Below are 16,362 nucleotides of genomic sequence, written 5' to 3'. Positions count from 1 at the left end.
ACATAAAATCTTAATCCTTCCAGTACTTATCAGCTGCTGTATGCTCCACAGGAAGTTCTTTTCTGTCTGACCACAGTGCTCTCTGCTGACACCTCTGTCCATGTCAGGAACTGTCCAGAGCAGGAGCAAATTACCCATAGCAAACCTCTCCTGCTCTGGACAGTTCCCGACATGGACAGAGGTGTCAGCAGAGAGCACTACACAACTTCCTATGGAGCATACAGCAGCTGATAAGCACTGGAAGGATTAAGATTTTTTTTAAACAGAAGTAAATTACAAGTCTAACTTTCTGGCACCAGTTGATTTAAATAAATAATAATAAATAAATAAATGTTTTGCAGCGGAGTACCCCTTTAAGAACAACAGCTATTGCTCACTGGTGTCATCCATTATACAGACTGCATCCGATGAGGTTTATCTTCTACAACGGACATACAAAATGTCTAAAAATTCACTTTTTGTAGATTTTTTTCCATTCGCCTGCCTCTATGGAGGGAGAACAATCACCCCTATCCTCTACCTGAGCCTGAGATCGGAAGAACATCCACCACAGAGGGTTTCTGTCCGCAGAGTCTTGCCAACACAGTAGACTAGTGTGTTTTAAAACTACAACTCCCAGCATGCCCAGACAGCCGAAGGCTGTCTGGGCATGCTGGGAGTTGTAGTTTTGCAACAGCTGGAGACGCACTGTTTGGAAAACGCTGCAGTAGACTTAGGGTTCACAGAAGCCCCGCACTGCATGTGCCGCTCCTCGCGGTCGTCTGTGATCAGGCATACGCACATGCGGCACCGTCACCCCCATCACATGTAGCCCATGTTACTTTTCGTTTCCCATCTCTTCTTGGCCTCAAATCTGAAAAATAAGAAAAAGCGAAAAACGATCAGAACCTGATAGACGACACAATGAGCCGACTCCGTGGTCAACGGTAGAAGCAGAAGACAAAATTTTTTTTTTTTAAATCACAAATAAAGGGGGGGGGGGGGTCTCCTCCATTAGAGGGGGGGGGGGGGGGGGGACCAGGTCACTTATTTAATTTGGACGCGCTCACCCCCAGGCCGGAGGCTTCCTCTTGCTGGCGGCTTCCTGGGAAGATTGCGGCTCTTCTTTGGCTTTCATGTGTTTGTGATAAGCGGCCGCCTTTGTGATCTTCACTGCAATCTGTAAAGAAAGACACTGGATGTGAGCGCAGCTCCGTGAATAGGGGATTACAGGATTAGAGCGGTTGCTGGGGAGGGGAGCGCGCTATTATCACGGCTGGAGATCTCTTCACGTAATTGTCAGGAGCGACGGATGAGAGCGAAAAAATAATAATAATAATATCCCGAAAGAATTGGGAATCACACGAAAAAGATCCGACGGGGAAGTTTTTTGAAAACTTTTGGTCTCCATCATTTTATATATTTACGGAGAACTAAATGCTTAATTTCTCAGCTTTTGCAAGACTACAACTCCCAGCATGCCTGGACTGACTAGAAACAAAACGGATAACAAGGCACTGAGAAACAAGCACAGGACATGCACTATAATCCGCACCGCACTGCAAAAATCAGCAATCTATAAAGCAAGTGTTTACCAACCAAGGTGCCTCCAGCTGTTGCAAAGCTACAACTCCCAGCATGCCCAGACAGCCAGTAGGCCAAACGGCTGAAGGCATCCAGGTTGGTAGGGAAAAACGGACAAGTTTTTTTTTTTTTTATTTATTTATTTATTTATTTTTTAGGGGTATTTTTCCTCTCCAATAATTTTAAAAACTGCAAAATATTTGAATCAGAATTTGTGCGCAGGCTCCAGATGTTGTTTGAATTTGCTGTTTTTGTTAGTGCTCACCAGAAGAGGCGTGGCTTACTGAAAAGGGGGAGGGGACACCGCTCGCCAGATTTATTGCAGTTTACACTTGCAAACCAGCGTAAAAACTGTTGTTGCGCTCTCCGCTAGCTCAGAGATTTCTGCACAGACTTGCTGGATGTAATGGGCGCTGTCATTAAAACTAATTTTTGCTATTGCTCCTTATAGTAAATGAAAAAAAAAAAATTTCTAATGTACTTTGTTTAAAAAAAAAAAAAAATAAATTAGTTTTCTATGTTTTATTTGGGTTTAAAAAAAGCTGCCACTAGGTGTCTCCCTACTTGTCCTGAGCACATTTCCCCCCATCTCTTGCACAGACTTTGGACTCCTGCTGGCCTGGCAGAAGTCCAAAATCAGGAAATGATGAGGGGGGAATGTTCAGCCTTATCCAATCATAGCTCATCTCACACTGAACTGCTCTGGGCTGTGTGTAGCAGAGTGAGGGAGGAAGTTCTCCCCTGTATGGCTTCATATGATGTCACGCCTGCTGGGGAACGCCCCTTCCCAGTCTGAGTAGAAAATGCAGAGTAATATCAAGGTAGAAAACTAAAAAAAATTATAAAAATAAAAGCCAGGTAGTGGTTTATCATGATAAGGGGGGCGGGGGGTTATAAAAATTAACAAGACCATGAGAGGTATCTTTGATGTACAGGTGCGCGCCTCTACATAAATCCAGTGAGACTGTGGTGGGGCTCATTTCAGTCTTGATAAATGCCCCCCACAATCTGTGGGGGTCTGAGTGTTCATGACGGGCACATGAAGGGAGAGAAGCAGGCAGCAGCATGCTTCTTTCCCGTTCTGTGTCTAGCAGACCTGGACGACCCCATAGGCTTACATGACGGGTCCGTCCAGGTCATGAGACACAGTTGGGTGAAAATGCGGTAAGTGTGTAAAACTTTCAATAAGTCTCTTGAACATATGAAAAGCTTACTTTATTTCCTGACCGTGGCCATTTAAACACACCTCATCCATAAGTTTGTAAACCTCGAGCATCCCCTTCAGCGTCGATGAGGCTTCTTGAATTGCACAAGATATATAAACTCTTGGATACGGTTAGTCGTCGCTGCCGCCTTCTTGGTGTTTTAATCATTGACTTCCATAATAGACGGAAGCGGATATCCCAGAGCCTGTGTGTGAAGACGAGCCCCACTGGAGCCCGGCCAGTCTGGATAGAATCATCGGCCCCGAAACCCACCAGTGTAACCAGGACCTTCCCCCCCTTCCCCGGCGCTCACATTACCTCTTCACCGCGAGAGAGGCGCAGACGCCACTTCTATCTGCTCTCATACAGAGCCACAGATATACGAAAACATAATACAAGCAAAAAAAAAAAGTCTTTTGTAGTAAAAATCCTCGGCATTTTTTTCCCTCTCATACGGAACATCCAGTATTTTGCTGCATTTTAATTAAGGTGTCTAAACATTTATCGCGGCAAACTGGAAATTGGTCCGAGGCTGCAGTCAAGAAAAACTAAGCTCTAAAGGCTTTTTATCACTATATTTCAGGAAGCAGGGGTGTAAAATGTTCTAATTTGGGCGATATTAAAAGCCATAAAAAGGTCTTTCAGGAAGATTAATGGTACTTTGCTTGGATAGAAGATAAGGGCTTTAGCTGGTTTCAGAAAAACGGGTCTGGCTGCTCCCTCGAGGCGATCATCTTTACAGCCACTTAGAAGATTTGTAAAGCCGCGGCGTCACCTCCAGCCAATACACAGACGTGTTGGGGATTTTTTTTCTCTCCTCTCTCTCTCGTCTTTTTATTTATTTTTTTCTAAATTCCTTTCAATTTTTACAGGTTTAAAGTGTGTAAATCATCTTCTCGGCCGGACACAATGACTGCGCCTTGTAATGTATCGCACATCCCCCCCCCCCCATGCACCTGCCCGCTGCGGCCTGGAGAATACACAAACGGGCAGACGGGCACCGTATAATGTTTACAAAGCAAACCGAAATATTGTCGCCATTGTAAATGTTTCTATAGATGCGGCAGGTGAATGGACATGGCTGACGAACTCTCGCGCCCGCTCTTTTACCTGGTGTCGTTAGGGGGAGCACCGCGGCTGCTCTCTATCGTCTTTTTCTTTTTCTTTCTTTATTCCTTTAAAATTTTTACAGATTTAAAGTTTGAAAACCATCTTCTCGGCCGGACATAAAGTATCGCACATCCCTCTCCCCCGTGCGAGTGCCCACTGCGGCCCGGAGAATACACACAGAAGCGCAAAATATAATGTTTACAAAGCAACACTAAATATTGTCGCCATCGTAAACATTTTTATACAGATGCGGCAAGTGAATGGGGACGTATGACGGACTCTCGCGCCCGCGCTTTTACATGGAGTCTTTGGGAGATGGCGATTGCCATGGCTCTGCTCTCTCGTCATTTATTTATTTATTTATTTTTTTTTATTACTTTTCAATTTTTATAGGTTTAAATTGTGTAAACCATCTTCTGGGTCCGACACAATGACTGCGCCTTGTAATATATCCTACGTCCCCACCGCGCATCCGCCCGCCGCAGCGGGGAGAATACACACGAACGAAAAGATGGTCACAAAAAGCAACTGAAATATTGTCGCCATCGCAAATGAATCGCAGATGAATAGGGACGGATAGCGTCCGCACTTTTACCTGGTGTCGTTGGGGGGGGTAATTGCTGCGGCTATTCTCTCTAGTCTTTGTATTTTTTAAATAAGTATTCTAATTTTATTTTTAATTCCTTTATTTACCGTAATTCCTTTTAAAATAAAATAAAAAAATTAATTCCTTTTTTTAATTTAATTTAATTTTTTTAATTCCTTTTACATTTTGACAGGCTAAATTACGGGAACAGACGGCCGTGTGAATGAGCCCTTAAATTGTTTAAACCATCTTCTGGGCCGGACACAATGACTTCGCCTTGTAACGTATCCTACATCCCCACCGCGCATCCGCAGCCGGGAGAATACACACACAAACGAAAAGATGGTCACAAAAGCAACTGAAATATTGTTGCCATCGCAAATTTTTTAATTTTGATATAAATGCGGCAGATGAATAGGGACGGATAGCGTCCGCATTTTTACCTGGTATCGTTGGGGGGGGGGGGGGTGATTGCTGCGGCTATTCTCTCTACTCTTTTTTTTTTTTTTTTTTATTAAAGTATTTTATTTTAATTTAGAATTCCTTTTAAATTCCTTTAATTCCTTTTAAATTTTGTAAAAATGTTATTCCTTTTTTTAAATTAAATTTTATTTTTTTTATTCCTTTTACATTTTTACAGGCTTATTTACGAGAACAGACGGCCGTGTGAACGAGCCCTTAAATTGTTTAAACCATCTTCTGGGCCGGACACAATGACTTCGCCTTGTAATGTATCGTACATCCCCACCGCGCATCCGCAGCCGGGAGAATACACACACACACAAACGAAAAGATGGTCACAAAAGCAACTGAAATATTGTCGCCATCGCAAAAATTTTTTTTTTGATATAAATGCGGCAGATTAATAGGGACGGATAGCGTCCGCACTTTTACCTGGTGTCGTTGGGGGGGGTGATTGCTGCGGCTATTCTCTCTAGTCTTTTTATTTTTTTTATTAAGTATTTTATTTTATTTTTAATCCCTTTTAAATTCCTTTAAAATTTTGTAAACATTTTATTCCTTTTTTAAAAAATTTTTTATTTTTTTATTCCTTTTACATTTTTACAGGCTTATTTACAGGGACAGACGGCCGTGTGAACGAGCCCTTTAATTGTGTAAACCATTTTCTGAGCCGGACAGAATGACTTCGCCTTGTAACGTATCGTACATCCCCACCGCGCACCCGCCCGCCGCCGCGACCTGGAGAATATAATATACACACACATTGACAGACGGGAAACGTATAATGGTTTACAAAGCACGTTATATAGGTTTACGAAATATTGTCGCAATCATAATATAGACGAATGGGGACGGTTGACAGGCTTCTCACTGCCTCTCTTTCACCTGGTGTCGTTGGGGGTGATCGCCGCTACCGCGGCGATCACCCCCAACGACACCAGGTGAAAGAGCCTTCGCAAAAATCCGCCATCCGTCCCCATTCACCTGCAGCATCTTTATAAAAAATATTTATGATGGCGACAATTTCCGATTGTCTTAACTGGAGCTCGACATTAGTGTCAAGCGCGTTACCTTGGAGACGGCAAAGATCAAAGCGACAAAGAAGTTAAAAAAAAAAAAAAAAGCCTCAATTGTCTGATTAATCAAGTCAGCAAACAGCTTATTTCTTTCAGGCGGCATGCACGTATGAAAATGAGATTCCGGGCGCGCGGCTTTGTGCAGATTTGTTCATTCTTATCAGAACAAAGCCAGCGGCAGACTATTTCACGGATCATTGGCGCTGTCAGGCCTGATGCACAGAATGGGTGACAGCCCCTTATTCTGAGGCTTGAGGAAAATTAGCAAAAAAGTCGGCACAAATTACCCCCTCATCTTTATAGTAATGTGACATTATTCAGTTTTTTTTATCCAATTTTCAATTTCGGTCACACTTCCTGCTAAATCCCCCCACACACCGGACCAGCTACGAGCAGCGGGGAAAAAACCGAGGGCACCGAGATGGGGGGAGACGGGAACATCGGAGAAGAGAGGAGCACGAGAACCTACTCCCCCCTCAACACACGGCCATATTACAGTATACACCCCCCACTATACAGACCGGGATGGTGCAGAGTACACCCCCACTATACAGACCAGGAGGGCGCAGTATACACCCACTATACAGACCAGGAGGGCGCAGTGTACACCCCCTACTATACAGACCAGGAGGGCACAGTGTACACCCCCTACTATACAGACCAGGAGGGCGCAGTGTACACCCACTATACAGACCAGGAGGGCGCAGTATACACCCACTATACAGACCAGGAGCACATAGTATACACCCCCTACTATACAGACCAGGAGAGCACAGTGTACACCCCCTACTATACAGACCAGGAGAGCACAGTGTACACCCACTATACAGACCAGGAGGGCACAGTGTACACCCCCTACTATACAGACCAGGAGGGCACAGTGTACACCCCCTACTATACAGACCAGGAGGGCACAGTGTACACCCCCTACTATACAGACCAGGAGGGCACAGTGTACACCCCCTACTATACAGACCAGGAGGGCGCAGTGTACACCCCCTACTATACAGACCAGGAGAGCACAGTGTACACCCACTATACAGACCAGGAGGGCGCAGTATACACCCACTATACAGACCAGGAGGGCGCAGTATACACCCCCTACTATACAGACCAGGAGGGCGCAGTGTACACCCCCATAATACAGACCAGGAGGGCGCAGTATACACCCACTATACAGACCAGGAGGGCACAGTGTACACCCCCTAATACAGACCAGGAGGGCGCAGTATACACCCACTATACAGACCAGGAGGGCGCAGTATACACCCCCTACTATACAGACCAGGAGGGCACAGTGTACACCCCCATAATACAGACCAGGAGGGCACAGTGTACACCCCCATAATACAGACCAGGAGGGCACAGTGTACACCCCCATAATACAGACCAGGAGGGGGCAGTATACACCCACTATACAGACCAGGAGTGCGCAGTGTACACCCACTATACAGACCAGGAGGGCGCAGTTTACACCCACTATACAGACCAGGAGGGCGCAGTGTACACCCACTATACAGACCAGGAGGGCGCAGTATACACCCACTATACAGACCAGGAGGGCGCAGTATACACCCACTATACAGACCAGGAGGGCACAGTGTACACCCACTATACAGACCAGGAGGGCGCAGTATACACCCACTATACAGACCAGGAGGGCGCAGTATACACTCACTATACAGACCAGGAGGGCACAGTGTACACCCACTATACAGACAGGAGGGCACAGTGTACACCCACTATACAGACCAGGAGGGCACAGTGTACACCCACTATACAGACAGGAGGGCACAGTGTACACCCACTATACAGACAGGAGGGCACAGTGTACACCCACTATACAGACCAGGAGGGCACAGTGTACACCCACTAGACAGACCAGGAGGGCACAGTGTACACCCACTATACAGACCAGGAGCACATAGTATACACCCCCCCCCCCCCCCCAACACTATACAGACCAGGAGGGCACAGTGTTTCCCCCCCCCCCCAATATATAGACCAGGTGGGAACAGTATACGCCTCCCACTATACAGACCAGGAGCACATAGTATCCCCCCCCCCAACACTATACAGACCAGGAGGTCACAGTGTTCTACCCCCCCCCCTCCCCAACACTATACAGACCAGGAGGGCACAGTGTTCTACCCCCCCCCAACACTATACAGACCAGGAGGGCACAGTATACTACCACCCCCACTATACAGACCAGGAGGGCGCAGTGTACACCCACTATACAGACCAGGAGGGGGCAGTATACACCCACTATACAGACCAGGAGGGCACAGTGTACACCCACTATACAGACAGGAGGGCGCAGTGTACACCCACTATACAGACCAGGAGGGCACAGTGTACACCCACTATACAGACCAGGAGGGCACAGTGTACACCCACTATACAGACAGGAGGGCACAGTGTACACCCACTATACAGACAGGAGGGCACAGTGTACACCCACTATACAGACAGGAGGGCACAGTGTACACCCACTATACAGACCAGGAGCACATAGTATACACCCCCCCCCCCCCCCCAACACTATACAGACCAGGAGGGCACAGTGTTCCCCCCCCCCCCTCCCCCCCAACTATATAGACCAGGTGGGAACAGTATACGCCTCCCACTATACAGACCAGGAGCACATAGTATACACCCCCCAACGCTATACAGACAAGGAGGGCACAGTATACTACCACCCCCACTATATAGGTCAGGAGGGCTCAGTGAACACCCACTATACAGACCAGGAGGGGACAGTGTACACCCACTATAAAGACCAGGAGGGCACAGTATACTACCACCCCCACTATATAGGTCAGGAGGGCACAGTGAACACCCACTATACAGGTCAGCAGGGCACAGTGTACACCCACTATACAGACCAGGAGGGGGCAGTGTACACTCACTATACAGACCAGGAGGGGGCAGTGTACACCCACTATACAGACCAGGAGGGGGCAGTGTACACCCACTATACCAGGGGTCCTCAAACTTTTTAAACGGGGGGCCAGTTCACGGTCCCTCAGACCGTTGGAGGGCCGGACTATAGATAACAAAACATGAATAAATTCCTATGCACACATATATCTTATTAGTGGACTACCACTTTAAGTACACAGCACAGTTCCCCCCACATTAGGTTGTAGTTCCCCCACATTAGGGTTGGCAATACAGTTCCCCCACATTAGGTGCAGTACAATTCCCCCACATTAGGTTGGCAGTATAGTCCCCCACATTAGGTAGTAGTTCACCCACATTAGGTTGTAGTTCCCCCACATTAGGTGCAATATAGTCCCCTACATTAGGCGTGCAGTATGTTCCCCCACATTAGGTGCAATATAGCCCCCCACATTAGGCTGGATGTATAGTCCCCCAAATTAGGCTGGCAGTACAGTCCCCCCACATTAGGCTGGCAGTACAGTCCCCCACATTAGGCTGGCAGTATAGTTCCCCTACATTAGGTGCAATATAGTGCCCCACATTAGGCTGGCAGTATAGTTCCCCCATATTAGGTGCAATATAGTCCCCCACATTAGGCTGGCAGTATAGTTCCCCTACATTAGGTGCAATATAGTGCCCCACATTAGGTGCAATATAGTCCCCCACATTAGGCTGGCAGTATAGTTCCCCCACATTAGGTGCAGTATAGTCCCCCACATTAGGTACAATATAGTCCCCCACATTAGGTACAATATAGTCCCCCACATTAGGCTGGCAGTACAGTCCCCCCACATTAGGCTGGCAGTACAGTCCCCCACATTAGGCTGGCAGTATAGTTCCCCCACATTAGGTGCAATATAGTCCCCCACATTAGGTGCAATATAGTTCTCCCACATTAGGTGCAATATAGTCCCCCACATTACGTTGGCAGTACAGTCCCCCCACATTAGGTGCAATATAATCCCCCACATTTGGCTGGCAGTATAGTTCCCCCACATTAGGTGCAATATAGCCCCCCACATTAGGCTGGATGTATAGTCCCCCACATTAGGCTGGCAGTATAGTTCCCCCACATTAGGTGCAATATAGTCCCCCACATTAGGTGCAGTATAGTCCCCCCACATTACGTTGGCAGTATGTTCCCCCACATTAGGGTCAGTATAGTTCCTCCACATTAGGTGCAGTATAGTTCCCCCACATTAGGTGCAGTATAGTTCCCCCACATTAGGTGCAGTATAGTTCCCCCACATTAGGTGCAGTATAGTTCCCCCACATTAGGTGCAGTATAGTTCCCCCACATTAGGTGCAGTATAGTTCCCCCACATTAGGTGCAGTATAGTTCCCCCACATTAGGTGCAGTATAGTTCCCCCACATTAGGTGCAGTATAGTTCCCCCACATTAGGTGCAGTATAGTTCCCCCACATTAGGTGCAGTATAGTTCCCCCACATTAGGTGCAGTATAGTTCCCCCACATTAGGTGCAGTATAGTTCCCCCACATTAGGTGCAGTATAGTTCCCCCACATTAGGTGCAGTATAGTTCCCCCACATTAGGTGCAGTATAGTTCCCCCACATTAGGTGCAGTATAGTTCCCCCACATTAGGTGCAGTATAGTCCCCCCACATTACGTTGGCAGTATAGTCCCCCACATTACGTTGGCAGTATAGTCCCCCACATAGGTGCAGTATAGTTCCTCCACATTAGGTGCAATATAGTTCTCCCCACATTAAGTGCAATATAGTCCCCCACATTAGGCTGGATGTATAGTCCCCCAAATTACGTTGGCAGTATGTTCCCCCACAGGCATACAGCCTCCAGCCATAAAGTATGGCTGGAGGCTGTATGCCTGTGTACTGCCCCATTTCAGTGTTCCGACCACCGCTCCGGCCATAGCAGGAACGGAGGATCGGTGGTCAGAACAACGAAGGGACGCGCCGCTGGTAAACACTTACCTACTACCAGCGAGCACGTCCTTGCTTCTACTCCTCTCCGCTGGTCCGCGATCGGTTGCCATGGGCGCACGCATGCGACGTCAGTGACGTTGCTGCGTGCGCCTGCTCCCGGCGGTCCCCGCGTTTTTAAAGTAAACGCGGGCCGCAGGGACTTCACAGAGGCATCCTTGTGTTCCGAAAGCATCTTTCGAAACACAGGGATGTCCTAAGGCAAAAACACCCGGCGGGCCGGGTAAATGCGCTCCGCGGGCCGCATGTGGCCCGCGGGCCGTAGTTTGAGGACCCCTGCACTATACAGACCAGGAGGGCGCAGTGTACACCCACTATACAGACCAGGAGGGCGCAGTGTACACCCACTATACAGGCCAGGAGGGCGCAGTGTACACCCACTATACAGGCCAGGAGGGCGCAGTGTACACCCACTATACAGGCCAGGAGGGCGCAGTGTACACCCACTATACAGGCCAGGAGGGCGCAGTGTACACCCACTATACAGGCCAGGAGGGCGCAGTATACACCCCCTATGCAGACCAGGAGGGCGCAGTATACACCCACTATACAGACCAGGAGGGCACAGTGTACACCCACTATACAGACCAGGAGGGCACAGTGTACACCCACTATACAGACCGGAGGGCGCAGTATACACCCCCTATACAGACCAGGAGGGAGCAGTATACACCCAACTATACAGACCAGGAGGGCACAGTGTACACCCACTATACAGACCAGGAGGGCACAGTGTACACCCCCCACTATACAGACCAGGAGGGGGCAATGTACACACACTATACAGACCAGGAGGGGGCAATGTACACACACTATACAGACCAGGAGGGCACAGTGTACACCCCCCACTATACAGACCAGGAGGGACAGACCAGGAGGGGGCAATGTACACACACTATACAGACCAGGAGGGGGCAATGTACACCCACTATACAGACCAGGAGGGCACAGTGTACACCCCCCACTATACAGACCAGGAGGGGGCAATGTACACACACTATACAGACCAGGAGGGCACAGTGTACACCCACTATACAGACCAGGAGGGGGCAATGTACACCCACTATACAGACCAGGAGGGCACAGTGTACACACACTATACGGACCAGGAGGGCACAGTGTACACACACTATACGGACCAGGAGGGGGCAATGTACACCCACTATACAGACTAGGAGGGCACAGTGTACACACACTATACAGACCAGGAGGGGGCAATGTACACACACTATACAGACCAGGAGGGGGCAATGTACACACACTATACAGACCAGGAGGGCACAGTGTACACACACTATACGGACCAGGAGGGCACAGTGTACACACACTATACGGACCAGGAGGGGGCAATGTACACCCACTATACAGACTAGGAGGGCACAGTGTACACACACTATACAGACCAGGAGGGGGCAATGTACACACACACTATACAGAGCAGGAGCACATAGTATACCCCCCCCCCCCCCAACACTATACAGACCAGGAGGGCACAGTGTTCTACACCCCCACACACACTATATAGACCAGGAGGGAACAGTATACGCCCCCCACTATACAGGCGAGGAGGACACAGTATCTATCACCTCGTCATCTATAAATCCAGAAGAGGAGCATAATGATGGACTGAGGATTTCACAAACTGAAATAATTAGGGTGAGTGGCCTAGTAATTGTGTAGTCCGACTATTTTCACAATTTTCTCAGCCCCTACATGTCCCCTCCGTCCCCCCTTACCCTCCGGTGTTTAAGATGCGGCCACATGCGACATTTACGGCCTCCCGCCAGCACTGAGACCGCTGCCTGGTGTACAGTCCGGAAGCCGGCGCAGACTCTTTGTCCTCGGAACCTCCGGAGACAAGAAGCTTAACCCTTCAGGTGCTGTCCCCCCTCTTTTCCCCCTGTTTACACTTCACAATGTGGTCCCCACTTCCTCTAGTTAACCCTTCCTTGGTCCCCTATTGCCATTTTGGATTTTTAGCCAATTAAAAATCGATCATACCAATAATCGGCTAACTAATCGATTTTAGAAATAATCATTAGTTGCAGCCATACTACTTGGATTCTTACTCACAACCATCTCTAAGGTTTACAGAGAATGGTCTGAAAAACAGAAACTATCCAGTGAGCGGCAGCTGTGTGGACAAAAATGTCTTGCTGCCAGAGGAGAATGGGCAGACTGGTTCAAGACGACAAAGGCAACAGTAACTCAACCACTGTTTGCAACCAAGGTCTGCAGAATAACATCTCTGACTACACAACACATCCAACCCTGAAGCAGATGGGCAACAGCAGCAGACCACACCACTGGGTCCAGTCCTGTCAGCTTAGAACAGGAAACTGAGGCTACAATTCACACAGGTCACCAGAACCGGACAATGGAAGATGGAAGAACATTGTCTGGTCTGACGAGTCTCCATTGCAGCTGTGACATTCAGATGGGTCAGAATTTGGTGTAAACAACATAAAGGCCTCCACAGTCACCAGATCTCATCCTATAGATCATCGCTGAGATGTGGTGAAACCGGATTTTCTCATCATGTCCATATGGAGGAACTGTGTGATGTCATCATGTCCATATGGAGGAACTGTGTGATGTCATCATGTCCATATGGAGGAACTGTGTGATGTCATCATGTCCATATGGAGGAACTGTGTGATGTCATCATGTCCATATGGAGGAACTGTGTGATGTCATCATGTCCATATGGAGAACTGTGTGATGTCATCATGTCTATATGGAGAACTGTGTGATGTCATCATGTCCATATGGAGGAACTGTGTGATGTCATCATGAACATATGGGGGAACTGTGTGATGTCATCATGTCCATATGGAAGAACTGTGTGATGTCATCATGTCCATATGGAGGAACTGTGTGATGTCATCATGTCCATATGGAGGAACTGTGTGATGTCATCATGTCCATATGGAGGAACTGTGTGATATCATGTCCATATGAAGGGACTGTGTGATGTCATCATGTCTATATGGAGGAACTGTGCGATGTCATGTCCATATGGGGGAACTTTGTGATGTCATCATGTGCATATGGATGAACTGTGTGATGTCATCATGTCCATATGTAGGAACTGTGTGATGTCATCATGTCCATACAGAGGAACTGTGTGATGTCATCATGTCCATACAGAGGAACTGTGTGATGTCATCATGTCCATATGGAAGAACTGTGTGATGTCATCATGTCTATATGGAGGAGCTGTGTGATGTCATGTCTATATGGAGGAGCTGTGTGATGTCATCATGTCTATATGGAGGAACTGTGTGATGTCATCATGTCTATATGGAGGAACTGTGTGATGTCATCATGTCTATATGGAGGAACTGTGTGATGTCATCAGGTCTATATGGAGGAACTGTGTGATGTCATCATGTCTATATGGAATAACTGTGTGATATCATGTCCATATGAAGGGACTGTGTGATGTCATCATGTCTATATGGAGGAACTGTGCGATGTCATGTCCATATGGGGGAACTTTGTGATGTCATCATGTGCATATGGATGAACTGTGTGATGTCATCATGTCCATATGTAGGAACTGTGTGATGTCATCATGTCCATACAGAGGAACTGTGTGATGTCATCATGTCCATACAGAGGAACTGTGTGATGTCATCATGTCCATATGGAAGAACTGTGTGATGTCATCATGTCTATATGGAGGAGCTGTGTGAGGTCATGTCTATATGGAGGAGCTGTGTGATGTCATCATGTCTATATGGAGGAACTGTGTGATGTCATCATGTCCATTTGGAGGAACTGTGTGATGTCATCATGTCCATATGAAGGAACTGTGTGATGTCATGTCCATTTGGAGGAACTGTGTGATGTCATCATGTCCATATGAAGGAACTGTGTGATGTCATCATGTCCATTTGGAGGAACTGTGTGATGTCATCATGTCTATATGGAGGAACTGTGTGATGTCATCAGGTCTATATGGAGGAACTGTGTGATGTCATCATGTCTATATGGAGGAACTGTGTGATGTCATCAGGTCTATATGGAGGAACTGTGTGATGTCATCATGTCTATATGGAGGAACTGTGTGATGTCATCAGGTCTATATGGAGGAACTGTGTGATGTCATCATGTCTATATGGAATAACTGTGTGATGTCATGTCCATATGGAGGAACTGTGTGATGTCATGTCCATATGGAGGAACTGTGTGATGTCATGTCTATATGGAGGAACTGTGTGATGTCATGTCCATATGGAAGAACTGTGTGATGTCATCATGTCCATATGAAGTGTTATCTCTGAAATGTGTCCAGCACCTTGTAGAAAGTATAAAGTGGGTCTGACCTGGCACTAGAGAGGTGTACCTAATAAAGTGGTCGGTGATTATACGGAACTGATCTTGTGTTATAGGGAGATTAGATTGTGAGCTCCCGGGATGATGGGAATTATACATTGAAGGATCTGACATAATGATCTCCTGTGGAGCAGGGATGCAGGGAGTTGTGTGTCATTCAGTGCTATGTAAATGTAGATGAAGCCGTTCCCGGCCGTGGACATCAGAATTACGGGGAGTTCCTCCTATTCTTGTCCCTGACACAGTGAGGATTCCACCTGCGGAGACGGCGTCACAGATGAGACCATCTCCGGGGTGCGGCATCCCCAGAATCCTCCCTGAGAGTTGGAAACACAATAACTCGTGTTTTCGGCGGCTGCTTTATCTCTCGTCGTGTAGAAAGCTTATTAACACGCTTTGAACTTAAAATCACATTTACAATAATGTGCCATCAACAGTTTTATAAGCTAATTAGAAAAAAAAAAAAAGATTAATTAATGACGAGCCCGCTAATAAAATGGCAATCATCAAGAAAGAATCCGAGGGAGCTAAGCCGCAACTACCAGCAATTAGCAGCTAATTACAAACAAATTATATATGTGTTTTGCTGTGGGCTTTCATTTACTAAAATGGTTTTAATTAAAAGAGAAAACACGCTGATTAATGTGGCGGGAGCAGAAGCCGCCATTGTCTGCAGCAATCAGCCACGCCGCCGCCTGGCCCCTGCGCCTGACGGTAACCTTCCACCGCCACCGTGTCCCCGTGATGTCACACTCCGTGTCAGCGGCCAGGCCCGCCGCGCACCCCCTGAAGCAGCGGCGTGTAATCGGTGTGTAATTATCCGAGCTTTATGCTGATAAATAAACAAACATTCGGCGTCAATCACTGATCCGGCCGCCGTGGTCAGGGGGGAGAGCGGCTTTGTGTGGCAGATTTACCCTTCAGACTCTTAATCAGAGGAGTCTGAAGGGTCTGCTGCTGCGAGAGCTCTGATAACATGGACGCCAAGTCAGCTCACAAGGTTACAGCCATCATGGAGGAGTCCCCCGGGCCCGCCCCATAGTCCCAGGTACCAGTCAATAAAGAGAAGCTGCATCCAAGTTCCCGGGCACAGCGTTTCACTTCCCAGGCTG

The 16,362-nt window shown here is 47.6% G+C and overlaps 1 protein-coding gene across 4 annotated transcripts in view; it reads right to left on the bottom strand.

Annotated features, from left to right (window-relative positions):
* Positions 1-218: 218 nt before the first annotated feature.
* FAM204A (family with sequence similarity 204 member A) overlaps positions 219-16,362 on the bottom strand; it is a 35,141-nt gene continuing 18,997 nt past the window's right edge. For 2 of the 4 annotated variants that reach the window (XM_056529627.1, XM_056529632.1), the window contains exons 6-7: positions 1,050-1,159; positions 221-853 (exon numbers count right to left, since the gene is read on the bottom strand). In XM_056529627.1, coding sequence (XP_056385602.1) covers positions 802-853; positions 1,050-1,159 — 162 coding nt within the window. In that variant the 3' untranslated portion in view covers positions 221-801. Of the gene's footprint in view, positions 854-1,049; positions 1,160-16,362 lie in introns of all 4 variants that reach the window. The other 2 variants (XM_056529631.1, XM_056529628.1) reach the window with 2 other exon arrangements.

This window comes from Hyla sarda, chromosome 7, assembly GCF_029499605.1.
Source record: "Hyla sarda isolate aHylSar1 chromosome 7, aHylSar1.hap1, whole genome shotgun sequence".
NCBI classification, from domain to species: Eukaryota; Metazoa; Chordata; class Amphibia; order Anura; family Hylidae; genus Hyla; species Hyla sarda.
This window is presented reverse-complemented; position numbering and strand designations above follow the sequence as displayed.